At 40.3% G+C, this 27,873-nt stretch overlaps 1 protein-coding gene across 1 annotated transcript; it reads left to right on the top strand.

Annotated features, from left to right (window-relative positions):
• The first annotated feature begins 9,725 nt into the window (after positions 1-9,725).
• On the top strand, positions 9,726-27,435 carry epm2a (EPM2A glucan phosphatase, laforin). The gene is made up of 4 exons (XM_062043508.1): positions 9,726-10,072; positions 13,908-14,082; positions 24,148-24,392; positions 26,527-27,435. Exons 1-4 carry the CDS (start codon positions 9,817-9,819, stop codon positions 26,808-26,810), a joined length of 960 nt encoding a protein of 319 aa, XP_061899492.1. The 5' UTR covers positions 9,726-9,816; the 3' UTR covers positions 26,811-27,435.
• The last annotated feature ends 438 nt before the right edge of the window (positions 27,436-27,873 follow it).

Below are 27,873 nucleotides of genomic sequence, written 5' to 3'. Positions count from 1 at the left end.
AATCACGGTGGAATAACAAAAGATGGTGGAACTTAAATAACATATGAATGCGCCTGTCCTATGTTCTATGTTCAATGTCCTATTCTGTGTTATGTGTTTTATGTTGCACGATTGTACCAAGGAAAATTCCTAGTTTGTGAACCCGTTCTCAAACAATGGCTATAAAACTATTCTGATTCTGTTCTTGTGTTGGCAGGCAAACACTTTAAACACGCTTGTGTAAAAAAAAATACAAAAAATATGTAACTAAAATCATTTACGTGTAGTCATCATAAAACAAGAAATGATGCCCATCACCCAGTAGAAGATCCATCCATCCATCTATCCATTTTCTACCGCTTATTCTCTTCGGGGTCGCGGGGGGCGCTGGAGCCTATCTCAGCTACAATCGGGCGGAAGGCGGGCTACACCCTGGACAAATCGCCACCTCATCGCAGGGCCAACACAGAGACAGACAACATTCACACTCACATTCACACACTAGGGCAAAATTAGTGTTGCCAATCAACCTATCCCCAGTTTGAAATTATTTAAGCCTTTATTGTGTCTGAAAATTGAAAACATTGGCCATTTCTATGCTATTAATTGTAAAGGACTGTTGTAGATGTGCTAAAACCTATTTTTTATTTAGAAGCTACATTCAATATTAACTGCTCTTTTTTCATGCACAAAAAACATATATAAATAAACATTGATTGATTGATTGATTGATTAAAGTGTTTGGATCCTTCCATTTTCTACCGCTTGTCCCTCTCGGGTCCGCGGGGGTGCTGGAGCCTATCCCAGCTGCATTTGGGCGGAAGGCGGTGTAAGTGTTTGAATCTATTAAGTATTGTATTTGCTAAATCAATGTATTTTTGGTTGCCAAAAAGGGATTACAAGTAATACTTTGATATTGACACATCTCACCTGTGCATACATTACTAGAATACCCTTAGGAGATGAAGAGATGAAATGTGTCAATATCAAAATATTATTTTGAATCTCTATGATGTCCTTTGGGGTTAATTTCAGCTTTTTAAAGCGTACTTCAACACGTAAACAGTACAGTATGTACAAACCCCGTTTCCATATGAGTTGGGAAATTGTGTTAGATGTAAATATAAACGGAATACAATGATTTGCATATCATTTTCAACCCATATTCAATTGAATGCACTACAAAGACAAGATATTTGATGTTCAAACTCATAAACTTTATTTTTTTTTTGTAAATAATAATTACCTTAGAATTTCATGGCTGCAACACGTGCCAAAGTAATTTGGAAAGGGCATGTTCACCACTGTGTTACATGGCCTTTCCTTTTAACAACACTCAGTAAACCAGGGGTGGGCAATTAATTTTTACCGGGGGCCGCATGAGCTACCCGAGCACTGCTGGAGGGCCACATCGACAATATTTCAATTACATTTTGCTCAATATTATTTTTGATACATACCGTAAGATAAATAATAATAATAATAATAATAATAATTAATAATAATAGTAATACTTCAACATAGTGTGTGTAACAGCATCCCATGACTAATATAAATAAATTAACATTAATAATAAATGACAGTAAAATAAGCACACGTATACGGCATGACTGAGGAGTCATAGTGTAACTTTGTGTGGTGTTTGAGTTGTCCGACTTTTTGTGTGGCCATAAACGCACCAGTGGTTTAGTGCTATGCGTGTTGGTGACAGATGACAAGTTGGTTTTGGCCTGGTTTGTACGGCAGAAAATGACTAGTTTTTCGAGATAGAATTGTTTTACTCATGTTTTTGGTGTGGTTATGTCCGAATATAAACAGTTTTGCTCAATAAAGTGATCGATATAATTCCTGTCCTCGAAGCATCTCGATAGACGTTACAATAATTGAACGGTGTTCAATTGAACGGTGTTGTCGCGAACACCATTAGGGCCGCTTGTTGTCACTGTCACTCAAAGTTGCATTGCAAAATTCCATAGAATAAATATGTTTATTTTGTTTAGAATTCAGATGGGATTTGATTTGGTGCGCGGCATATACTTGCTGTGCGCAGAGGACGCTTGAGCAGTGCGCAATTGCGCAGGCGCGCACCTTAGAGGGAACGTTGCTTTGCAGTTCATGTCTTGTTGAAAACACGCCATTCGTCATCAACTTTTCTCTTTTTAGCGTCTCGGGTGTAAACCGTGCATCACTTGTCGCTGCATGTGCACCTTCACTCGCAGGTTACACACGGACACACGCCCATAAATAATACTTTTCAAAATAAAAGCAGCACAGTTGTATTGCGCGCACGACATAGATGTTTTTTCAACTTTATTTTGTAATTGCAGCTGTTCACATTCACTCACAATCACGCATACGTCCACACGGAAGTAATACAAATAACGATTTTCAAAACAAAAGCAGCACCGTTGTATTGCACACTCGACATAGATACTTTTTAAAATGTATTTTGTAATTTATAATTGGCCTCACGCGGGCCGGACAGGGACGCACAAAGGGCCGGATGCGGCCCACGGGCCGCAGAATGCCCAGGTCTGCAGTAAACGTTTGGGAACTGAGGAGACACATTTTTTAAGCTTCTCAGGTGGAATTCTTTCCCATTCTTGTTTGATGTTCAGCTTAAGTTGTTAAACAGTCCGTGGGTCTCCATTGTGGTATTTTAAGCTTCATAATGCGCCACACATTTTCAATGGGAGACAGGTCTGGACTACAGGCAGGCCAGTCTAGTACCCGCACTCTTTTACTATGAAGCCACGTTGATGTAACACGTGGCTTGGCATCTTGCTGAAATAAGCAGGGCGCCTTCACAGATGTGTAAGTTACCCATGTCTTGGGCACTAAAACACCCCCATACCATCACAGATGCTGGCTTTTCAACTTTGCGCCTATAACAATCGGGATGGTTCTTTTCCTCTTTGGTCCGGAGGACACGACGTCCACAGTTTCCAAAAACAATTTGAAATGTGGACTCGTCAGACCACAGAACACTGTTCCACTTTGTATCAGTCCATCTTAGATGAGCTCAGGTCCAGCGAAGCCGACGGCGTTTCTGGGTGTTGTTGATCAACGGTTTTCACCTTGCATAGGAGAGTTTTAACTTGCACTTACAGATGTAGCGACCAACTGTAGTTACTGACAGTGGGTTTCTGAAGTGTTCCTGAGCCCATGTGGGGATATCCTTTACACACTGATGTCGCTCGTTGATGCAGTACAGCTTGAGGGATCGAAGGTCACGGGCTTAGCTGCTTACGTGCAGTGATTTCTCCAGATTCTTTGAACCCTTTGATGATATTACGGACCGTAGATGGTGAAATCCCTAAATTCCTTGCAATAGCTGGTTGAGAAAGGTTTTTCTTAAACTGTTCAACAATTTGCTCACGCATTTGTTGACAAAGTGATGACCCTCGCCCCATCCTTGTTTGTGAATGACTGAGCATTTCATGGAATCTGCTTTTATACCCAATCATGACACCCACCTGTTCCCAATTTGCCTGTTCACCTGTGGGATGTTCCAAATAAGTGTTTGATGAGCATTCCTCAACTTTATCAGTATTTATTGCCACCTTTCCCAACTTCTTTGTCACGTGTTGCTGGCATCAAATTCTAAAGTTAATGATTTAAAAAAAAAAGTTTATCAGTTTGAACATCAAATATGTTGTCTTTGTAGCATATTCAACTGAATATGGGTTGAAAATGATTTGCAAATCATTGTATTCCGTTTATATTTACATCCAACACAATTTCCCAACTCATATGGAAACGGGGTTTGTACATGAAAATAAATAATGTGGGATTTACAATATTAACTATGAACGATAAAACACTGAATATTGACAACATATGAACATCACACCCCCTCTCAATCGACATATTTTACAATCAAGCGAAACGCAACAAAAATGCAACAAACAGAGCAAAATATAAATGTGAAAGGAACAAAAAACCCACCAACAATCTGATATATCTGATATATCACTTAGCTTTAGAACTTTGTTGTAAAAATCTCCTTCCGCGTCCGTCCCTGACACCCACATTTCAGGCTGGCCGTTCTGGATTAGCATACCAAACTGTGATTGTGTTGAAGTTCAGAGGTACCACTTCAGCCTTTTTTCATATATCCTCCAGTGAACCAGCATCCTTTGCAATGGACATTTCTTTTTTGTCTATTTCTCTTTACAGAGTTATACAATTTTGGAAGTATAGACCTGTTATACAAAACACTAATGTCCACTGCAGGGGACGATGGTTCTCACTAGGATCTAATTCAACACTAAGTCCTTTTAGAAGATTCAATTCAACTCAAAATGATTAGTGATCTTTTTTTAACATATGTGAATGAAGCAATCACATCAGTAATGGAAACAAGATCAAATTTTCTATTGCTGCATGAGCAATAAAAGTTATTCAACACAACAGGAAAGCTACAGTATCTATTGCATCTACTGGACAGACAACCTGTCACAATTTCAGACTTTGAGTTCTGGCTCCATTCGGAAAATATTTTCTCAAACCAAAGTCTAGGAATTGTGCAGTTGTGAGAATGGATCTATATTTTCCGACTATTTGTGAAGCTGTGAATGTGTTCTGGATGGTGACTGGATGAGGTGGGTGTGTGTTAGAGAGAATGAGTGGGACTGAGTTTCAGCTAACTATACATTCCAAAAAATAAAATAATTATTCATGAACAGATTCCTTTAAAGGCCTACTGAAATGAATTTTTTTTATTTAAACGGGGATAGCAGATCCATTCTATGTGTCATACTTGATCATTCCGCGATATTGCCATATTTTTGCTGAAAGGATTTAGTAGAGAACAACGACGATAAAGATCGCAACTTTTGGTCTCTGATAAAAAAAAGCCTTGCCCCTACCGGAAGTAGCGTGACGTAGTCAGTTGATCGCCTCCTCATATTTTCCTATTGTTTTCAATGCAGCTAGAGCGATTCGGAGCGAGAAAGCGACGATTACCCCATTAATTTGAGCGAGGATGAAAGATTTGTGGATGAGGAACGTTAGAGTGAAGGACTAGAATGCAGTGCAAGACATATCTTTTTTTGCTCTGACCGTAACTTAGGTACAAGCTGGCTCATTGGATTCCACACTCTCTCCTTTTTCTATTGTGGATCACGGATTTGTATTTCAAACCACCTCGGATACTATATCCTCTTGAAAATGAGAGTCGAGAACGCGAAATGGACATTCACAGTGACTTTTATCTCCACGACAATACATCGACGAAACACTTTAGCTACGGAGCTAACGTGATAGCATCGTGCTTAACTGCATATAGAAACAGAATAAATAAATCCCTGACTGGAAGGATAGACAGAAGATCAACAAACCAGGGACATGTAAATACGCGGTTAATGCTTTCCAGCTTGGCGAAACTTAAAAATGCTGTTGCTAACGACGCCATTGAAGCTAACTTAGTATAACGAGACCTCACAGAGCTATGATAAAAACATTAGCGCTCCACCTACGCCAGCCAGCCCTCATCTGCTCATCAACACCTGTGCTCACCTGCGTTCCAGCGATCGACGGAAGGACGAAGGACTTCCCCACAATCATCCGTGCGGTCGGTGGCCAGCGTCGGCTAGCGCGTCTGCTATCCGAGTCAAAGTCTTCCTGGTTGTGTTGCTGTAGTCCGCCGCTAATACACCGATCCCACCTACAACTTTCTTCTTTGCAGTCTTCATTGTTCATTAAACAAATTGCAAATATTCACCAACGCAGATGTCCAGAATACTGTGGAATTATGAGATGAAAACAGAGCTATTTTGTATTGTATTCAATGGGGTACCGATACTTCTGTTTCACTGGCTATGTCATGCGCGTACGTCATCATCCAAAGACGTTTTCAACCGGAAGTTTAGCGGGAAATTTAAAATTGCACTTTATAAGTTAACCCGCCCGTATTGGCATTTGTTGCAATGTTAAGATTTCATCATTGATATATAAACTATCAGACTGCGTGGTCGGTAGTAGTGGGTTTCAGTAGGCCTTTAACTATACCAGGGGTCGGCAACCTTTACCACTCAAAGAGCCATTTTGGCAAGTTTCACACATTAAAGAAAGTAATGGGAGCCACAAAAATGTTTTTAAAATTTAAAATGAAAAACACCGCATACAAAGCTTACATGCTTTGTGCTATGTTTAGGGGTCTCAGACACACGCACCGGCACGCACTTTAATGTGGGAATTTGATGTTAGTGCAGCCCGCGAGTTTTGGATGAATGTCGCTTGCGTCACACTTGCCAATCCTCTCATTTTTCCCGGGAGACTCCCGAATATCAGAGTGTGATGACTCTGCATTTGGCGCCCTCTACAGTCTGCCCAATCAGTGTACCTGCTCGGCCACAAGTGGAATGTAGCTTAAGCTTGCTCACGTAAGAGACAGCAAGGCTACTAACTCAGCAGCCACACATCTTACACTGACGGTACCAATACCCAGAATCCCATGCAGCCCTAACTCTTCCGCTCAACCAACCACGAAGAGGGGGGGGGGTTGATGTGTGGGGGGATTTGGTGGTAGCGGGGTGTATAATGTAGACCGGAAGAGTTAGGACTGCATGGGATTCTGGGTAATGGTTGTGTTGTGTTTATGTTGTGTTACAGTGGGATGTTCTCCAGAAATGTGTTTTTCATTCTTTTTTGGTGTGGGTTCACAGTGTGGCGCATATTTGTAACGTAACAATGTTGAAGTTGTTTGATACGGCTACCGTCAGTATAAGCTGTGTGGCTGATGAGTAAGTATGCTTTGCTGTCTCCTGTGTGAGCAAGTAGTAACAACATGCAACATGGCCTGGCACGCTGTAAGTAAATGCTATAGAGGACAATTACTGCAGTGCAATTAGGGCACGCCCTTTATATAGTAATTAGAGTGTTAATAGGATTATTTTTTCCTGGGAGTAGTCTATGAGAGACACTGACATCCATAAGTCTCCTGGGAAAATCGAGGGGGTCGGCATGCATGTAGCTGAGCCGCATCAGAGTGGTCAAGGAGCCGCATGCGGCTCCGGTGCCGCGGGTTGCCGACCCCTGAACTATACATTTTAAAAAGATAAACATTTTTTAAAGTTCAAAAGCTGTTTGATGTTTGCCACTCCTCTTTTTTAGTGGACAAAATGGAATGGCTGTTTTAAAAGTAAAGGTTGGCGACCCCTGATATAGACTATACGTCCCAATCAGAACTGAAGTGAATTGGGTCACGTTATGTTCAATTTTGGTCCACTTGGTACAGGCCGAGCCCACTTTGAGCGGATATGTTGGTTTGGTATCTGAGATCGAGATTAGTCTGGGGTGTTAACATAAGAAAATTTAATTTGGACTGGCGGAAACTGAGAAAGTGTCAAACTTGATCATTTCAGTTTGACTACCAGTCCTTCATCCCCAATGGCGCCATCCTTCTGCGCAAGCCACCTCCGACTGTCAAAGGCCAGTCCAGTATGAAGAACATTCTGGAAACGCTGCCAAACATTGGCGAGTCGGTCAATATAGCGAACATCGTCTATGTGCTCACGAAAAAATAGTCAGATTTCGTAAGTCGAGGGTAAATAGCTTTTCAAACTAGGGACATACTGCACATGGTACTGACTCTGCTGTTTTTGTGTTCCAGATGGCACTGGGTTCATACCCTGCGGAACGGTTTCAAGAGCCTGAAATCCACCAGATGGTCAGAGAGTTTCAAGCACAGTTGTCCAAACTTAGTGACACCATCAATGCTAGAAACGCACAGCTTGAAGTGCCGTAAATAGATAAATTATGGATAACATGTTAATTAAGGACAGCACAGTGAAACAGGGGTTAGTGCGTGTGCCTCACCATAAGAAGGTCCTAGGTTCGATCCCCGGGCTCTTTCTGTGTGGAGTTTGCATGTTCTCCCCGTGAGTGCGTGGGTTCCCTCCGGGTACTCCGGCTTCCTCCCACCTCCAAAGACATGCACCTGGGGATAGGTTGATCGGCAACACTAAATTGGCCCTAGTGTGTGAATGTGAGTGTGAATGTTGTCTGTCTATCTGTGTTGGCCCTGCGATGAGGTGGCGACTTGTCCAGGGTGTACCCCGTCTTCCACCCTAGTGCAGCTGGGATAAACTCCTGCACTCCCCGCGACCCAGAAAGGGACAAGCGGTAGAAAATGGATGGATGGATGGATGTTAATTAATGGGCTAGTGGGTGTATAATAGCAGCTAAAATGCTTTTAATACAACATAATCCACATGTGCTTCTTATACTTAGAAACGTTTGCCACCTTTTGCTTGATCTCTGCTTTAGCTTGAATTAAAACCCAGGTCACCCTTGTTTAACCTTTTTAATTAACACCTTTGACATCCTAAAGCAGGGGTGTCAAACTCTTTTTCATTGAGGGCTGCCTTCAGAGGGCCACTTTTTAAAAATTAATAAAAAATATTGCATACGGACAATAAACTGTGATTAATCATAAAAAAAAATAATTTGACAGCACTGATATAAATGTGTACCAGTAATCACCTCATATTATTACTTTATTGCCTATGCACTTGATTATTAGATATTTTCATGTACAAATTAATAGATACATCATATGTAAAGGTGACAAGCAAATATTCAACTGTATCTTTGTAATACACTATATAATAATGTAATATTTGGCATGATTAGATAACGTTTAGAAGATATGCATTTTTTTCTGTCAAAATCAAAATAATTATTTGAATTTAGTAAAAAAAAACAATTAAGTATTTTATTAACACACACTTTCCCCAGGCTTTTGCGGGCCACATACAATGATGTGGCGGGCCAGATCCGGCCCCCGGTCCTTGAGTTTGACACTTGTGTCCTAAAGGATTGCACATACTAAAATAAAGGTGCATTGCTGTGTATTTGTGTCTCTTCTTTGGTCTTAAGTTGCTCACATCATCAGCCAAGCCATAATAATACATAATGTCGGATGAAGAGCACATACAAACCCTTTATTTATTGAATCGAAAATACTGAAATTCCATGACATATAAAATTTGCAAACAGCTAAAATTATACACAAAGCAAACTATAATCTGCTACCCAAGAATATACAACAATTCTTCTCAACAAAAGAGGAGAAATATAATCTTAGAGAAAAATGGAATTTAAAACATTTGTACACACTGGATATTTGGCATGATGATAGAACATTACATCTTAAATTATACAATTTAAGATGTAATGAAGAATTTAAGACCTTCAGTATATCAGTATGTGGAATTAAATGATGGAATGGATTAAGCAAAGAAATCACAAAATTTACTAATATGATCCACTTCAAGAAACTCTTCAAATCTAAAGTGTTTACAAAGTACAAAGAAGAACAACCATGATAAACATTTCAAATTTATTTCATCCATCCGTTCATTTTCTAGATAATCTTACTCATCTCACCATATGAAATATAACTTACTTCACCAATTATGTATTTATTTTTATTGTTATTACTTATGGAGTATATTGTGAATAAATTGAGAACAGGAAATGAACAAAAGTTTTAGCAACTGCTATGTAAAGGAAATGGAGTAGGCTTAAATAAGCTCTGCTTCTTCCTACTCCTTTTTGAACATGTTGAATAGAGAAACTGGAAATTGTGATGTATTATGTTGCATGCATGCATGTTCCAAATAAACTCAAACTCAAGTCCCAGTTCGTTAATAATACATCTTGCCCATCATTATTTTACTACATTAGTATTCACAATGTGTTGTAGTTCTAAAAGATACCAGTAGAGGGAGCTACTGCTCTGTTCCCTTACACCGGCTTTACTTCCGGCAACACATAATGTGGTTTATTTTAGAACAGAACAAGCGGTACAAGATATAATAAGGACACAACATGACAACCATGTTATTCCGATTCGGTGTCATTCTCACTCCGGACTCAACGAATGTCGACCTGTTTATTTTGGGTTCCCGTGAGGAAATGGGCCAATGGGACCCGGGCAAAGCGGTCCGGATGAAAGCGAGTCGAAGCTCAGTTTCTACCCGGGAGCCGTGCCTCTGGATCGGGGACGTGCTGCTGCACGACCCCTATAGAGACACACTGTGGTTCAAGTTCATCAAAAGGACGGAGGGAGCGTATATTTGGGAAGGTACACTGCGATTTATATGCACACACTCCATGGGGCCATTAGGATATACACTTGAGTGTTATTCTTAAACTAAATGAATACGACAGTAGAAACTAAATCGCCATATTTGTTTCAATATGATGTAATGAAGAATTTAGCCACGTGATGGCAGTATAAGACCTACAGTACTGTCGTTGACCGTGTCAATGAAAACAAAGAGAATTAGAAATCCAACAATTATTACAGTGTTAAAATAGTATATCAAAGTTATTAAAACATATTTACAAACATATTTTTATTATTTACAAAAGTTAACTGAACGACCAAAATGTCCTGTTTTGCTATAAGCTACAGCAAGTCAAAGCACGAAATATACTAATCAGAATCAGAAATACTTTAATAATCCCCGAGGGGAAATTAAGATTTTCAGCACAATCCCATTCAAGAGCAGACAAACATTACAGGGAGACAGAACAGGATCGCTGACGGGTCTGCCAATGGGGTCTGCGCCCCTCACAAAAAAGGTGAGAAACAGGTAAACGCTGGGGGGGGGGATTCAGTCTAAGACTGGGCTGCTGGAAAGGAGGTCCAGACTTAGGCCAAGGGAAAAAACCTCATAGCCATAGCACACAAACATGTTGAGATGAGTTTGAGTTTATTTGGAACATGCATGCATTCAACATGATACATCACAATTTCTAGTTTCTCTATTCAACATGTTCGAAAGGGAGTAAGAAGAAGCAGAGCTTATTTAATCCTACCCCGTTTCCTTTACATAGCAGTTGCTAAAACTTTTGTTCACTTCCTGTTCTCAATTTATTTACAATATACACCATAAGTAATAACAATTAAAAAAAAAAAAATAATACTTGGTGAAGTAAGTTATATTTTATATGGTGAGATAAGTAAGATTATCTTGAAAATGAATGGATAGATGAGATAAATTCACAATGTTTATCATGGTTCTTCTTCTTTGTACTTTGTAAACACTTTAAGTTTGAAGAGTTTCTTGAAGTGGATCATATTAGTACATTGTTTGATTTCTTTGCTTAATCCATTCCATAATTTAATTCCACATACTGATATACTGAAGGTCTTAAGTGTTGTACGTGCATACAAATGTTTTAAATTACATTTTTCTCTAAGATTATATTTCTCGTCTTTTGTTGAGAAGAATGTGTATAATGTGTGTAAGAGGGATTTATCAAACATCGAAGATAACAGAGGACATTAAAGACATTAAAAGAGCAGAGGTGACGCAACAAGCCATTTCTACATACAAAAGTAAAAAAACAAAACAAAAACATATACACTGTGGTGGCCTCTGCGGTGTTTCACGCCATCGTCTGCTAGGGTGGGGGGAGCATGGCCATAGACAGGAGCAGACCCAACAAAGCAACCCTCGGCCGCCCACTCACATCCCCAAAACTTAATCCCCAAACATATTTGTGTAAACCAGTGGTTTTCAAAGTACGGCACAGTAAGTCTCCCTTCAGAGAGTAGAATACATTTGGTGGGCCTCCAAAAACGTATTCTCTGGATCCTAAAATGTGGACTTCTCTGTTTAATGCAGATGGTTTACTCATTCATAGTAAGAACTATATACAATAACTTTTCTTACGTGACGGTACCTGTTTTTGTGTGTATTTGGGATCTCCATGAGTCCTGAAAGTTTGAAATCAAAATCAAAACAGCATGGCGGAGATATTTATAAAACAATCTTGCCTCCTTCCAAATTTGTTCCAAAAGAGCCGTGTGGAATTTGAAAATTTAGTCACATATTTTGCCTTAGTTATCTTCATATATGGTAGAGATTTACCTGGATAGGTTTGGCCATTTTTATTCAGTTGTACTCCAAAGTTGTAGTCAATAATGTCCTTCTTTTTCTCTGTCCTCTTGTTGTAGTGCAGACTGGCTCTTACATGCACATGCATGCTAAAATCCTCTGCTGTTGTCAATTCAAACAAAACGTAGCGTGTAGTTCTAACTTACATCTGTCAGTAGACTCCATATGGAAGCGCTAAAAACTACAACACGGCTGGCGTTGCAGTTAAAAAGGTGTCTGATCTGGAGGACTTTGGCACGTAAATAAGATTGCCTACAAAATGGCGCATTCTGAAGAGACAGTCACAAAGCAGCTTCAAGATAGTCTGTAAATCATGATCAATGCAAACATTTACAGTAAAGCATCACCATTACATGTTATGTAGACAACAAGGATGTGTTTTAAATGAAGAAAAAAATCATAATATGACCTCTTTATAGATCTGTTAACTTCATACATTATTGTAATTATGGTCTGTGCACCCTGGGCGGTTAATAGTCAAATCTATTATGGCAATCTTGAATTCCTCTAGAAAGAACACAAACAAATACACATTGGGCTACACAAAGCAAATTCCCTTTAAGCAAGCTGGAGTGTCTCATGGAGAACTCAACAGTTTCATAATAAGTGTTTTTTAAATTCAGTAGTTGGGTTGTATGGTATACCGGTATTGGTATAGTACCGCGATACTAATGAATCATATTCAGTACTATACCACCTCTGAAACGTACCGATCCCCCGCCCTTCCGTCGTCGTCACGTCATGTCATTGCTGGTTTACGAGCAGAGGAGCATGTTCGGCAGCACACAATCACGGAGCACTTACAAGCAGACAGTGTGTAGACAGAAAAGGGAGAACGGACACATTTTGGCTTAAAAACTAACGATAAAGATGAAGTTATAACACAAACGCCCTCAGGAAGAGGTGCTTTAAGACATGGCTAGCTAGCGGCAAACGTCCAGCCGCAGTTGGCAGTGTTTTAGCTACTTCTAAATTACTAATCCTTGTCTCCATGGCGACAAATAAAGTACGTTTCTTACAAGTATCATCCCCGCAGGATGAGGAATAGCCAAACATGCTTCACTACTCACCGTAGCTCACTGGCGTGACAATGTAAACAAACGCCATTGGTGGATCTACACCTGACATCCACTGTAATGATACCAAGTACAGGAGCGTATCTCGTCGATACTACTATGATTACATCAATATTTTTTAGCGTCACAAAATCTTTGTTTAAAAAAAAAATTATATTATATTTAAAAAGTCAGGAAATATGTCCCTGGACACATGAGGACTTTGAATATGACCAATGTATGATCCTGTAACGACTTGGTATCGGATTGATACCCACATTTGTGGTATCATCCAAAACTAATGTAAAGCATCCAAACAACAGAAGAATAAGTGATTATTACATTTTAACAGAAGTGTAGATAGAACATGTTAAAACAGAAAGTAAGCAGATATTAACAGTAAATGAACAAGTAGATTAAGAATTAATTTTCTACCACTTGTCCTTAATAATTTTGACAAAATAATAGAATGATAAATGACACAATATGTTACTGCATATGTCAGCAGCTAAATTAGGAGCCTTTGTTTGCTTACTTCCTACTAAAAGACAAGTTGTCTTGTATGTTCACTATTTTATTTAAGGACAAAATTGCAATAAGAAACATATGTTTAATGTACCCTAAGTTTTTTTGTTAAAATAAAACCAATAATGCCATTTTTTGTGGTCCCCTTTATTTAGAAAAGTATCAAAAAATACCGAAATACATTTTGGTACCGGTACCAAAATATTGGTATCGGGACAACACTATTCAGTAGTATATGTATAATGACTTACATAGCTCAGAGTCACTCTAACTCCGGGTAGATGTTAACAAACGTGGTTAATACATAATTCTGAAATCTGCACAGTACTTAATGCGGCACAGCTTCACACAGACACTATTTATAAAGGCCCCCATTCAAACGGAGTTTGAGTCCCCAACTGTAGACCCTTATCTGACTGTCTCCACGCAGGTAATGGGCCCCACCATGACAGAACATGCAATTACGACGAGCAGAACGTTGTTGATGGCGTCTACTGCCAACCCATCGGCCACTGGATCGAGGAAGAGGGCCACACGGACGAGATGAAGCACACCACCGACTTCTACTTCAGCGTGGCTGGTCAGAATGCCATGCATTTCTCCAGGTAATACAATATCACGTAATAACTGCCACGAGTGCATTGTGGAGGGACGTAAAAAAAAAAACAGCTTTTTTTCCCATTAGTTTTGCCTGTTAAAATTGCTTTGTGTAGTTCTGGAAAGTAAACTTTGAAGATGCATACGCAACAGTTATTAGGCACATTTACAAACTAAAGTGCCCAACTGACAGTGCAAGTTATGCAGTTCTCATCATTGCTGCTCATGAGGGTCCATTGAAATTGTTTTACATTTGAGAAGAAAAAAAACAGGCAATAGGATCTTTACCACTCTCTGGTTGCCAGGCAACCGGGGGAGACTCCAGGAACCATAGCGAATTATTTACAGTATCTGGCCTATATCCCCTGGAAGCCACAAAAATAAGACTGTATTATTGTATTAAACGAGTGCTACATGGGCGATTTACTGCCGCATAAATGGTACCGCACGAGCTGTAAATGTGTTTTTTTAATGCTAAGCTAATTGCTGCTGGCTTCATTTGGAGTGTACTAATGTGAGTACAGTGAACTGGGCAATAGTTGGTCGTGAAGGACGATCATCTGCTGCTGAATCCGTCAAAGATAACGGTGCTTCTGTGTCTTGTGAGGGCGGCTGCGTTTTTAAGTAGCTGTCCTTTCAACTGGAACCTTGCTCCATCCAATTATTGTTGTAATAGCTCTTTCCCTCTGTCATCGCTGACTCTAACCTCGGAGTCCTTCCTGTTCTCTGGTCTCGACCAATCGGTAGGTTTGTAAAATTCAGTAAGTAGCCCAGTGCACAACAAGGCAATGGCTGTGGAGATTGACATTTTTTCCCCCCTCATCCTAGCGGCGCACCCCAGAGAGTGCTGCCCCTGGGCCATTAGGGGTGTAACGATTGATTCATATTTCAATAGTTTAATTGATATTCCTAAATATCAAATATATAGGTCTGTGCTTGGCAAGTTTGCCTTCCGTAAGGTAGGTATCAATCCAAGATTGTTTTGAAAGGGAATCGATTGATTTTATCGATATAAGAAAAAGGAAAAAATTGGATTTAAGAACGGCAGACTTTATATGAGATTTAAAGGTGCCATATGTACAAATTTCATGTCAAGTCATCGTTAAATGGCCCTGATATGTCAAAAGGCATTAATAAATCATTTTCTTTTCGAATACCTCTATAACTGATAACAGAAGTTCTGCCGGGATATGCTCATTTTAAAATTAGATTTACAGCCCCGAAATGTTATTGTTTTAATTTCGATGTCCCGCCCTCCACCGTTTGACCAATTAGAAAGTCTGTGAGTGTGTTACATCCAGGTTGCCAGTTACGCACCGTCATCTTTGTCGAGCTACTGCCACTGGTAAAGTTACTAAACATGTCAAACCTTAGTAAATCTAAAAAGGCCTCGTTAAAGGCCTACTGAAACCCACTACTACCGACCACGCAGTCTGATAGTTTATATATCAATGATGAAATCTTAACATTGCAACACATGCCAATACGGCCCGGTTAACTTATAAAGTGCAATTTTAAATTTCCTGGGAAATATCCGGCTGAAAACTTCTCGGTATGATGACGTTTGCGCGTGACGTCACGGGTTGAAGCAGACATTTTGGAATAGCACGGTGGCCAGTTTAAGTCGTCTGTTTTCATCGCAAAATTCCACAGTATTCTGGACATCTGGTGAATCTTTTGCAATTTGTTTAATGAATAATAGAGACAGCAAAGAAGAAAGCTGTAGGTGCGATCGGTGTATTAGCGGCTGGCTGCAGCAACACAACCAGGAGGACTTTTGAGTTGGATAGCAGACGCTATCGCACCGATGATCGGGTGAAGTCCTTCGTCGCGCCGTCGATCGCTGGAACGCAGGTGAGCACGGGTGGTGATGAGCAGATGAGGGCTGGCGTAGGTGGAGAGCTAATGTTTTTAGCATAGCTCTGTTGAGGTCCCGTAGCTAAGTTAGCTTCAATGGCATTGTTAGCAACAGCATTGCTACGCTTCGCCAGGCTGGACAGCATTAACCGTGTGGTTACAGGTCCAGGGTTTGGTTCTGTGTCTCCTGATAGTAGAAGTAATAATAGTATTGTTGATCTTCGGTCTATCCTTCCAGTCAGGGGCATGTTTCTTCTGTTTCTATCCGCAGTTAAGCACGATGCTATCACGTTAGCTGCGAAGCTAGAGTGCTTCACCGATGTATTGTCATGGAGATAAAAGTCACTGTGAATGTCCATTTCGCGTTCTCGACTCTCATTTTCAAGAGGATATAGTATCCGAGGTGGTTTAAAATACAAATCTGTGATCCACAATAGAAAAAGGAGAAAGTGTGGAATCCAATGAGCCCTTGTACCTAAGTTACGGTCAGAGCGAAAAAAGATACACCCTGGCGTCCTGCACTGCACTCTAATCCTTCACTGTCACTTTCCTCATCCACAAATCTTTCATCCTCGCTCAAATTAATGGGGTAAACGTCTCTTTCTCGGTCCGAATCCCTCTCGCTGCTGGTGTAAACAATGTGCAGATGTGAGGAGCTCTTCAACCTGTGGCGTCACGCTACTTCCGGTACAGGCAAGGCTTTTTTATCAGCGACCAAAAGTTGCGAACTTTATCGTCGATGTTCTCTACTAAATCCTTTCAGCAAAAATATGGCAATATCGCGAAATGATCAAGTATGGCACATAGAATGGATCTGATATCCCCGATTTTAAATATGAAAATCTCATTTCAGTAGGCCTTTAAGATTCGCAACTTATTCATGACAAAGCCAGGAACAAAACGAGGATTTGTATCGGGGTTGCCTTTGAAAGATGGAGACGATTGAAGGCGGAGAATATTTTTTCTTCTGACGCCAAACTTGCTAATTTCCTCCTTGATAGGTAAGTAAAGCGTTTATGTTTTCTATCACTTGTAATAAATGGAAATGGACATTTCGTATGTGAAATACATTGTCCAATACAGTCTATGACCTTGAATGCTTAGTACTTACTCAGTGGCTTAGTGGTTAGAGTATCCGCCCTGAGATTGGTAGGTTGTGAGTTCAAAACCCGGCCGAGTCATACCAAAGACTATAAAAATGGGACCCATTACCTCGCTGCTTGGCACTCAGCATCAAGGGTTGGAATTTGGGGTTAAATCACTACCACCGCTGCTGCTCACTGTCCCCCTCACCTCCCAGGGGGTGATCAAGGGTGATGGGTCAAATGCAGAGAATAATTTCGCCACACCTAGTGTGTGTGTGACAATCATTGGTGCTTTAACTTTAACTTTAGGAGCAAAGCACCATCACGCATGATGTGCGTACATGGAAGAGAATGCAGTGCATCAGGTTGGATGAAGTGAAGTGAATTATATTTATATAGCGCTTTTCTCTAGTGACTCAAAGCGCTTTACATCGTGAAACCCAATATCTAAGTTACATTTAAACCAGTGTGGGTTGCACTGGGAGCAGGTGGGTAAAGCGTCTTGCCCAAGGACACAACAGCAGTGACTAGGATTGCGGAAGCTGGGATCGAACCTGGAACCCTCAAGTTGCTGGCACGGCCGCTCTACCAACCGAGCTATACCGGTTGGTAGAAAGTGATCTACCAACCGGTACCAAAATATTGGCGTGATGGTACCAATATTCGTTTATATACCCTAAGTTTTTTTGTTAAAATAAAACCAATAATGCCATTTTTTGTGGTCCCCTTTATTTAGAAAAGTTTTATTGATCTTATTATTTTATAACTTCATGTTATTCGTTCAGCATAACATGGAGTTATGCTGAACGAAATGTGGTGGTAATTTTACTGTTGACCTTGGCTTGCCATCAAAGTAGGCCTATGTGATATATAATATATTATATATTATTATATATAAAATATTTCAATGGTGGTCCGTGCGGTCAAACTAGACATCTTAGCAGGGTAATGCCAACAATCTGTCCCGACTCCCGACTAAAATTTTGCTGCGTAACATTTGGCTTATCGACATTCGTAAAATGTGGCATAATTACTTCGTAAACATCTTGCAAGCCAGCTCAGTGGCCTTGTGGTTAGAGTGTCCGCCCCGAGACTGGGAGGTTGTGAGTTCAAACCCCGGCAGAGTCATACCAAAGACTACAAAAAAAGGGGAGCTATTACCTCCCTGCTTGACGCTCAGCATCAATTGTTGGAATTGGGGGTTAAATCACCAAATGATTCCCGGGCGCGGCCACCGCTGCTGCTCACTGCTCCCCTCACCTCCCAGGGGGTGAACATGGGGATGGGTCAAATGCAGAGGACACATTTCACCACACCTAGTGTGTGTGACCATCGTTGGGACTTTAACTTTAACTTAACTTTGCAAGAAGCATAAACAAGAGAAACCTTGTCGATTGCCATTTGAAGTTCTTTGGAGTAGGATTCGGATTCGGCTGCGTATCTGGCAACCTCAGTCATGGAGAGTGGGAGGAGACTACATAATTTTGACCGTGATTGCACTACCATTTCCGGCCACATTACTACATATGTCTCCTTTAACACTTTTAATGATAAGAACGTTTAAAGTTAAATCTTTTAACGTCTGTGGCGTCATCAAAATAAAAATGGCTAATACTTATGGTCGTCGAAAAAGGTCATAACAAACACAAACGCCACAAGACAACATCATAAATTACAACTCAAAAACCTTCAGCTACAGCACGACTGCAAACTCCACAACAAAGACAAACAACACAATAATATAAAGCCGCAACACAACTTTGAGCTACAAATGATTGACACAACGAAAGTGACAGTGGAGCAAGTTACGGCAGCACACCGACTTCCGGAACACAACACCATGACGCGAAACACAACACCTGGCAGTCAAGGAGCAGTAATTTCATCACAAACAAATAAATAGAAGAGATGGATGAAGAAGGCTATGGAAATTAGGAAGCGATGGGCCGACATCATCAACAGGGGTGAGGGGGCATACATGCTTTCGCACTTCGTAACGCCAAGGCGGAGAACAGAATAAAGATATGACTGGGTTGGGGAACTTTATTTAGCAGGTAAATCTACTGTTAAAATGTTGGTTACTGTAGTTTAATTTCATTGAATATTAAATATTTATTTGAATAATTTTTTTAATTTTGAAATTAAGAACAGAAAAGGTTTCCTCTTGTTAATTTAACCCAAAGTGTTGGTTGCACTTTATTCGAATAAGATGTGAATGTATTGGCCATTAATTGGTGTTGACTTGCTTGTTTGTATCCATAATTCATTTATATCTAATTCCCTTACAAGAAATAACAGGAATATAGGAAACTCCACCTGCAGTGTCCACTGTCCAGTATCCAGGACTTATTTCACAAGTCACACTGGTTGATTTTTTTTTTGCTAAAAAGTTACTGAATCAATTCTAACTCAATGGTTTCAGATTGTATCGTTCAAAACATCGTCCCTGAATTGTATCGGTGATTACAAATATCGAATTGAATCGAAATGTGGTTAAAACTAATTGTTACAGCTCTAGAGGCCATTATGTAAAACAGCCAATCTGTTTGTGAAGTTGACAGTACTGGCAGTTAAATAAATCACCATTAAGAGTCAAACCGGATTTGTTAATTTGCAAACTGAACCAAATCGAAATCACTTTCTGATAGCCACCGGTGACTTGGCACATTAAGTTGCCGAAGAAGAAACAAGGACCTGGCTAATGCTGTTAGCGTTTAATTTGCGCCCGAGGATCCTACACGGCTTATGTCGAGGACCCGTGTGTTCTCTGAGAGAGAGAGATTAGTTGCCTAGACCTTGCATTACTGTATCCCCGTGGATCATACACACTAGCCTCTGCAGTACCTCAGGAGGCTGCTTTCATCGCTCACGCTAATACATTCAGTGAACAGGTGGTTGGAGGGTTGTGCTGTCATTATTTAAATAACACTCACAAAAATGTGTACACCTTTTACATCTCAACATTTTATCTTCTCAAGGGACATTACTACCAGAATGTGAAATTGGATATAGCCCTAAATTAATTTTTCCCTCAATGAACCGCTGCTCCTCAATTGGCGGCAGCACTCATACTGTTGCCAGCTATTTAGACAATAATGGCTGTGTGGTGACACATTTTAAGTGTATAGTATATTTCTACTACTACATACGCTGACTACAGTTGAACTTAGATGTATGGAAACCCTCATTGTACAAACTTTCGGATGGATGAATGTTGTCTTTATGTGCGAACGTTTCATCCACCCATTGTTTGTCTCGCAGCGCAGCCATTTTGTATGGGCGGGCTTATTGATCTCCAGTGCTCATTCAGTCATCAGAGCACAGTGCGGATGTTAGCTACTGTGCTAGGCTACTTTTTGTGCCTTTTAAGGGGGTTTTATTAACCTTTTTACAACATTTTTCTATATTTGCTAGCTCAATATGAGTCCAAATAAATAAATTGTCAAGCGATGTGTGGTTTGAAACATGCAAGAAGTATCCACAGCATTGTCAACACCCCCGTCCCCTGTCCGCTGCATACCAATAATATTAACCGACAAGATAAAGTGTATTTTATTTTTTATTTCTAATCATTGCAGCGACCTGGCTGTTAAAGTTAAAGAGATTTTAAGAAGTTTGTGATTTCAAATTGTGAGTGCACCACAGAGCTAGTGACAGTGTGTGTGCGTATCGCACACACACTCAAATGAGGACAGATCAGGTGTTATTATGTTGTTGATCCATCGCCCCCTTGTTATGTTTGTTTGATACAGTGTAGTGCTTTATATTGTACTCAAACCTTTACTAAACTATGGACTTTTGTAGAAGCTGGAACCCATTATTAATGTTTACATTGTTTCTTAAGGAGAAGTTTGTTTCAATATACAAGCTTTTCTATGTACAATCCCTGCTTAAAAGCCTACTGAAATGAAATGTTTTTATTTAAACGGGGATAGCAGATCCATTCTATGTGTCATACTTGATCATTTCGCGATATTGCCATATTTTTGCTGAAAGGATTTAGTATAGAACAACGACGATAAAGTTCGCAACTTTTGGTCTCTGATAAAAAAAAGCCTTGCCCCTACCGGAAGTAGCGTGACGACACCGGAGGAAGGGCTGCTCACATTTTCCTATTGTTTACAACAGCAGCGAGAGAGATTCTGATCGAGAAAGCGACGATTACCCCATTAATTTGAGCGAGGATGAAAGATTTGTGGATGAGGAACGTGAAAGTGAAGGACTAGCGTGCAGTGCAGAACGTATCTTTTTTTGCTCTGACCGTAACTTAGGTACAAGGGCTCATTGGATTCCACACTCTCTCCTTTTTCTATTGTGGATCACGGATTTGTATTTTAAACCACCTGGGATACTATATCCTCTTGAAAATGAGAGTCGAGAACGCGAAATGGACATTCACAGTGACTTTTATCTCCACGACAATACATCGGTGAAGCACTTTAGCTACTGCGCTAACGTGATAGCATCGGGCTTAACTGCATATAGAAACAAAACAAATAAGTCCCTGACTGAAAGGATAGACAGAAGATCAACAATACTACCAAACTCTGGACATGTAACTACACGGTTAATGCTTTCCAGCTTGGCGAAGCTTAGCAATGCTGTTGCTAACGACGCTATTGAAGCTAACTTAGCTACGGAACCTCGACAGAGCTATGCTAAAAACATTAGCTCTGCACCTACACCAGCTCTCATCTGCTCATCACGACACGTGCTCACCTGCGTTCCAGCGATCGACGGTACAACGAAGGACTTCACCCGATCACCGATGCAGTCGGCGGCCCTGAGACGGAGGAAGTCAAGGTGAGGTCGGTGGCTAGCGCGTCTGCTATCCTTCTCAAAGTCCTCCTGGTTGTGTTGCTGTAGTCCGCCGCTAATTACACCGATCCCACCTACAACTTTCTTCTTTGCAGTCTCCATTGTTCATTAAACAAATTGCAAAAGATTCACCAACACAGATGTCCAGAATACTGTGGAATTTTGAGATGAAAACAGAGCTTTTTGTATTGGATTCAATGGATACTTCCGCTTCAACCGTTGACGTCACGCGCAAACGTCATCATATCGAAACGTTTTCAGCTGGAAGTTTGCCGGGAAATTTAAAATTGCACTTTATAAGTTAACCCGGCCGTATTGGCATGTGTTGCAATGTTAAGATTTCATCATTGATATATAAACTATCTGACTGAGTGGTCGGTAGTAGTGGGTTTCAGTAGGCCTTTAAAGGCCTACTGAAATGAATTTTTTTTATTTAAACGGGGATAGCAGATCTATTCTATGTGTCATACTTGATCATTTCGCGATATTGCCATATTTTTGCTGAAAGGATTTAGTATAGAACAACGACGATAAAGATTGCAACTTTTGGTATCTGATAAAAAAAAGGCTTGCACCTACCGGAAGTAGCGTGACGTAGTCAGTTGAACATATACGCAAAGTTCCCTATTGTTTACAATGATGGCCGCATGAAGTGAGAGAGATTCGGACCGAGAAAGCGAGAATTTCCCCATTAATTTGAGCGAGGATGAAAGATTTGTGGATGAGTAAAGTGCAAGTGAAGGACTAGTGGGGAGTTGAAGCTATTCAGATAGGGAAGATGCTGTGAGAGCTGGGGGTGACCTGATATTCAGCTGGGAATGACTACAACAGTAAATAAACACAAGACATATGCCACAACACAACCAGGCTTATATTTAATATGCCACAAATTAATCCTGCATAAAAACACCTGCGTGTTTGTTATGCTAGCTCCTAGCTCCTCTGCTAGCTCCTATCTCCATAGAACACGCCAATACAATTCAAACACCTGATCAACACACACAATCACTCAGCCCAAAAGACCGTTTACCTAACCCAAGGTTCATAAAGCTTATATATTTTTAAAAAGTTACGTACGTGACGCGCACATACGGTCAAGTTATCGAATGTTTAGCAGCCAAGGCTGCATACTCACGGTACCTGATATTCAGCTGGGAATGACTACAACAGTAAATAAACACAAGACATATATATACTCTATTAGCCACAACACAACCAGGCTTATATTTAATATGCCACAAATTAATCCTGCATAATAACACCTGCGTGTTTGTTATGCTAGCTCCTAGCTCCTCTGCTAGCTCCTAGCTCCATAGAACACGCCAATACAATTCAAACACCTGATCAACACACACAATCACTCAGCCCAAAAGACCGTTCACCTAACCCAAGGTTCATAAAGCTTATATATTTTTAAAAAGTTACGTACGTGACGCGCACGTACGGTACGGTACGTGTTATGCTAGCTCCTAGCTCCTCTGCTAGCTCCTAGCTCCATAGAACACGCCAATACAATTCAAACACATGATCAACACACACAATCACTCAGCCCAAAAGACCGTTCACCTAACCCAAGGTTCATAAAGCTTATATATTTTAAAAAAGTTACGTACATACGCAAAAAAAAGCCAAAGCTGCATACTCACAGTAGCACGTCTGCGTCTTTGTCATCCAAATCAAAGTAATCCTGGTAAGAGTCTGTGTTGTCCCAGTTCTCTACAGGCGTCTGTGTATCCAAATCAAAAGTCCTCCTGGTTAGAGTCTCTGTTATCCGAGTTCTTCCATCTTGACTGCATCTTTCGGGAATGTAAACAAAGAAGCGCCGGCTGTGTACTGTTGTGGCTGACTACGTTCGAAAAATACGTCCATTTCGCACCGACAACTTTCTTCTTTGCTTGCTCGGCTTCCTTCTCCATAATGCAATGAACATGATTGAAACAGATTCACGAACACAGATGTTCAGAATACTGTGGAATTATGAAATGAAAACAGAGCTTTTTCGTATCGGCTTCAATGTGGAAGGCATACCCGTGTTCGCCGGGCTACGTCACGCGCATACGTCATCCTCAGAGGCGTTTCCAACCGGAAGTTTAGCGGCAAATTTAAAATGTCACTTTATAAGTTAACCCGGCCGTATTGGCATGTGTTATAATGTTAAGATTTCATCATTGATATATAAACTATCAGACTGCGTGGTCGGTAGTAGTGGGTTTCAGTAGGCCTTTAAGAAGTAATTCAGTTCGTAAATTATACTGTGGGTCACAAAAAGTATGTTTTAATTAAACTTTATACTATGTTTATTATTGCTTGCAGAGTGCTGCCGCGGCTTTGGTTGGGCAGCTGTCCTCGGTTGGCCGAACATGTGACTATCAAGATGAAGCACGACCTCGGCATCACGGCAGTGATGAACTTCCAGACAGAAGGGGACGTGATGAACAACTCTCACGGCTGCAGGCGGAACCTTGGGGACGCCATGACCGTCGACACCATGATGCATTTGTACAACGATTGCGGCCTTGTGTACGTGTGGATGCCCACGCCCGACATGAGCACTGAAGGTAAGACGAGTATTTGAGACACACACACTCAGATGAAAATCTCCATCTTGCCAAGTCATTCCCCGCTTCCTACTTTGTGAGCTTTTTCTGTTGCAGCATGACTGACCCAGTGAGCCCAGAAGTCATCTTGACTTAAATTTCTCACACATTGCTTAATGCGGTCTATAAAACACCTGCTGTTACCTTAAGGTGTTGTACAGAATCACTACGAAATTATATGAATATGAATTTACTTCCCCAATTTTCTTATCTGTTCCACTGCATTACATTATTTCTCCTTAAGTCCTTCTTTCGCACATTCGATAGTGTTGCGTTAGTAATGCGAGCTATCTTTGACACACAAACGTGTGCCCCGTTTAATCACACAAAACAGTAGTTCTCTTGTACATACAGCGACTCCAAAATGGCAATCAAAACAAACCCTCACCTTTCGGTAAATCTCTGATGGCCACTTAAAAGGACCATGCAAAATTACTCTCTTAACTGCTTAGATGAATGTTAATCAAGAACAACATTGTTATGTGCACAATAGAACAATGGCAGTGAATAATGACAACAAAGTCAAGTAAACAGGTGTGGTGAATTGTGTCCAAAAGCAACCGCTACAATAGTCAAATGTTGGATTTCAATTGGAATAAGAAGACTCACAGGTTACGTAAACAATATTTGCAAAGACCCAAATTGTTGCGAGGATTAGCAATACAAATCTTTAGGTTTTATCACTGGGCCACCAACATTACAATTCTGAAGTATTGGCTGCAATATGAAGCATTTGATCTCCCTCCATTATGGCTGATTATGGAAACTCAACTAAACCAGATTCTCTTAGATCTTTGGGTCACTCTCTTATTCCCTCATCTACCTCCTCTTATACGAAAAACTAAATTGTAAAGACCAGGATTTGAATTCAGTTTAAGCGCTATTTTGGTCTACAGACTATTTCTAGTCTTGCCCCCATCACTGCTAATCATGCTTTCCCTCCCTCTTTTGTTGATAGTGCCTTCTTAAGGTGGTCAAATCTGGGGATAAACAACATTGACAACACTTTTGCTTCTTTTCAGAAACTTTGTAATACATTTTCACTCCCTAAGCAATATCTTTTTTCTATATACTGTGTCTACAGATTCGCAGTTTTGTTCTAAATACTTTCCCCAAGTTCCTAAACTTACCGACTAGCACAGTTTTAGATGCTTTGTTGACGCCACTTCCAACTTTAAAAGGATCAATTAACTGTATTTACAATCAAATTTTTCATTTACGCCCTGAGTCTCTGAATTCAATTAAGTCACTTTGAGAGGGTGACCCTATCTGAGGAGAGCTGGACAGATATTTTAAATAGAGTTCTTAAGTCTTCTATTTTGTGCTTATTCAATGCAAGCTAATACATTGTACCTGTTATACCAAGGTCTGGCTGGCTAAGCTGTATGACGGAATATCGGTATTATGTAATCAGTGTCAACAGCCTCCAGCTAACTTATTACATATGTTTTGGCTCTGTCCATTCCTGTAAAGTTATTAGACTGAAATGTTTAATACTTTGTCTTTGGTAATTGACAAAAAGATTGAATTGAGCAAAAAATAACTTGGTAGCATTTACTACTTTGTTGGCTAGAAGATTGTGCTAAATTGGAAGGGTGTAGCGCCTCCCTGCCACACCCGCTGGATTAGAGGTATGTTTTGTTTCCTTAAATTGTAGAAAATAGGCTGGCATTAAAGAAGTATGGGGTGCTTTTGTAAAAGAGACTGATCTCCAATTTAACCCTGATTAAAAAGTAATTGAAGTCTGGATGATTGATGGGCCTTTTGTTTGCTTTTGTGTATTGCTGCGCCGTGTTGGGGCCATTCAGGAGTGCAGTTGTCTGTGGCTTCATGTCAATGTTTGCCTGTACCTATTTGACTTATGTTTTTTTTATGGTGGAGGGGAAGGCCATTTGATGTGTGTTGAATTGTGTTTTGGGCAAGTGTATATGTCAAAAGCGCAATAAACAAATCACTACTAAATTTGGTACACATCTTAAAGAGACTGGCAAGCACATATGTATAATTTAAGCAGGATTGGTTGAAAACTTGGCTGCCATCAACTAATTGCTATGTTGTTTATAAAACTTTAATGTCTTCCTATCCTCTCGTGTAGGTCGCGTCCGGATGCTTCCCCAGGCTGTCTTCCTGCTTCACGGCCTCCTAGAGAACGGTCACACAGTCTACATCCACTGTAACGCAGGAGTGGGCCGGTCCACGGCGGCTGTATGCGGCCTGCTAATGTATGTGCTGGGCTGGAGCCTAAGGAAGGTACAGTACGTGGTCGCGACCAGAAGGCCCGTGGTGTACATCGATGAGGAGGCTTTACTGCAGGCCCAAGCGGACTTTAGACACAAATTTGGACTGCTAAGAATGTCTCTCTCTTATGCAGATACATGAGGTTGGAGATTCTAACTGGAGAGACTGCAATCCATTAGTGGGACTTTTCAGCTGTGTCTTATCCCCAAATCTAGGAATTGGTCGGCTGACTTAAAGCACGCATGCTGCACTTAATTAATGCAATTTCTTTTTTCTTTTTTTTTTTAGATAAAAGCATGCATGGAGTTAGAAAGTCACTGTTGAATTGGCATTTGGAGAAACCTCTGTAAGAGTTCTGACCTACATGGCTGACTGGGCTTGATATCACGTCCTCGTCCTGTCTGCTAGCAAAACTATATTTACGCCAAACAACAACAATGGACTTTTTGACAGGACTCAAATATTTATAAGTTTTTCCTTTGTGACTTGCATGCAAAAGGTTTACATAGGTAGCATGGAATGTTAGCAGTGATGGGTGAGTCATATACATGGAAATACAGACATATATGCATTGCATTTGAATGATAATCACTCTTTTCAATGTGTTTTTGGGTGACTGCGTTAAGTGAAGGAGCATAATGTGTATTTTTTGCAGAGTAATTGTGGATATACTCTATGTTGCAACCCTGTTTTACATTTTGAGTGATAATAGGAATTAACTAGAAATTTAAACTGGTAATTAAATGGTAACAGCACTTTTTTGAAATTTTGCCTATTGTTCACAATCATTATGCGAGACAATAACACGTCTTTTTTTTCTTTTAGGATTCTAAAGATGATAAAACAAAAAGCTTGCAAGATGCGGCTAATGGGAGTTGGCATTGTAGCTTTCAACGCCCTCTAAAACAACTTCAAAACCCTCCAATGTTTTATATACACACTGCAAGTCTATTTAAATGTAGTAACAGTCGTGTCATAACAATATTTACCTTAGTTTTTTAATTTTAAGCAATACCGTAACTAATTTCCTCAGACTAATTTCCTCAGCGCATTGATGTCCATTCTAGGGATGTCACGGTATGAAAATGTCTTACCAGTCATTGTGACCAAAATTATCACGGTTATCATTATTATCGCGGTATTTTCAAATGTGCTCAAAATTTTCAAAAAGTACTTATACTGAAATCTTTTAACCAAGTTGTAT

Source organism: Entelurus aequoreus, linkage group LG04 (genome assembly GCF_033978785.1).
Source record: "Entelurus aequoreus isolate RoL-2023_Sb linkage group LG04, RoL_Eaeq_v1.1, whole genome shotgun sequence".
NCBI lineage: Eukaryota > Metazoa > Chordata > Actinopteri > Syngnathiformes > Syngnathidae > Entelurus > Entelurus aequoreus.
The sequence above is the reverse complement of the archived record's forward strand: the minus strand, read 5'-3'. Positions and strand labels throughout refer to the sequence as shown.

Coding starts and splice junctions, on each gene's coding strand:
- epm2a (XM_062043508.1), top strand. CDS start 9,817: ATGACAACCATGTTATTCCGATTCGGTGTCATTCTCACTCCGGACTCA. Junction 14,083..24,147: donor AATGCCATGCATTTCTCCAG/GTAATACAATAT, acceptor TATTGCTTGCAG/AGTGCTGCCGCGGCTTTGGT. Junction 24,393..26,526: donor GCCCGACATGAGCACTGAAG/GTAAGACGAGTA, acceptor CCTCTCGTGTAG/GTCGCGTCCGGATGCTTCCC.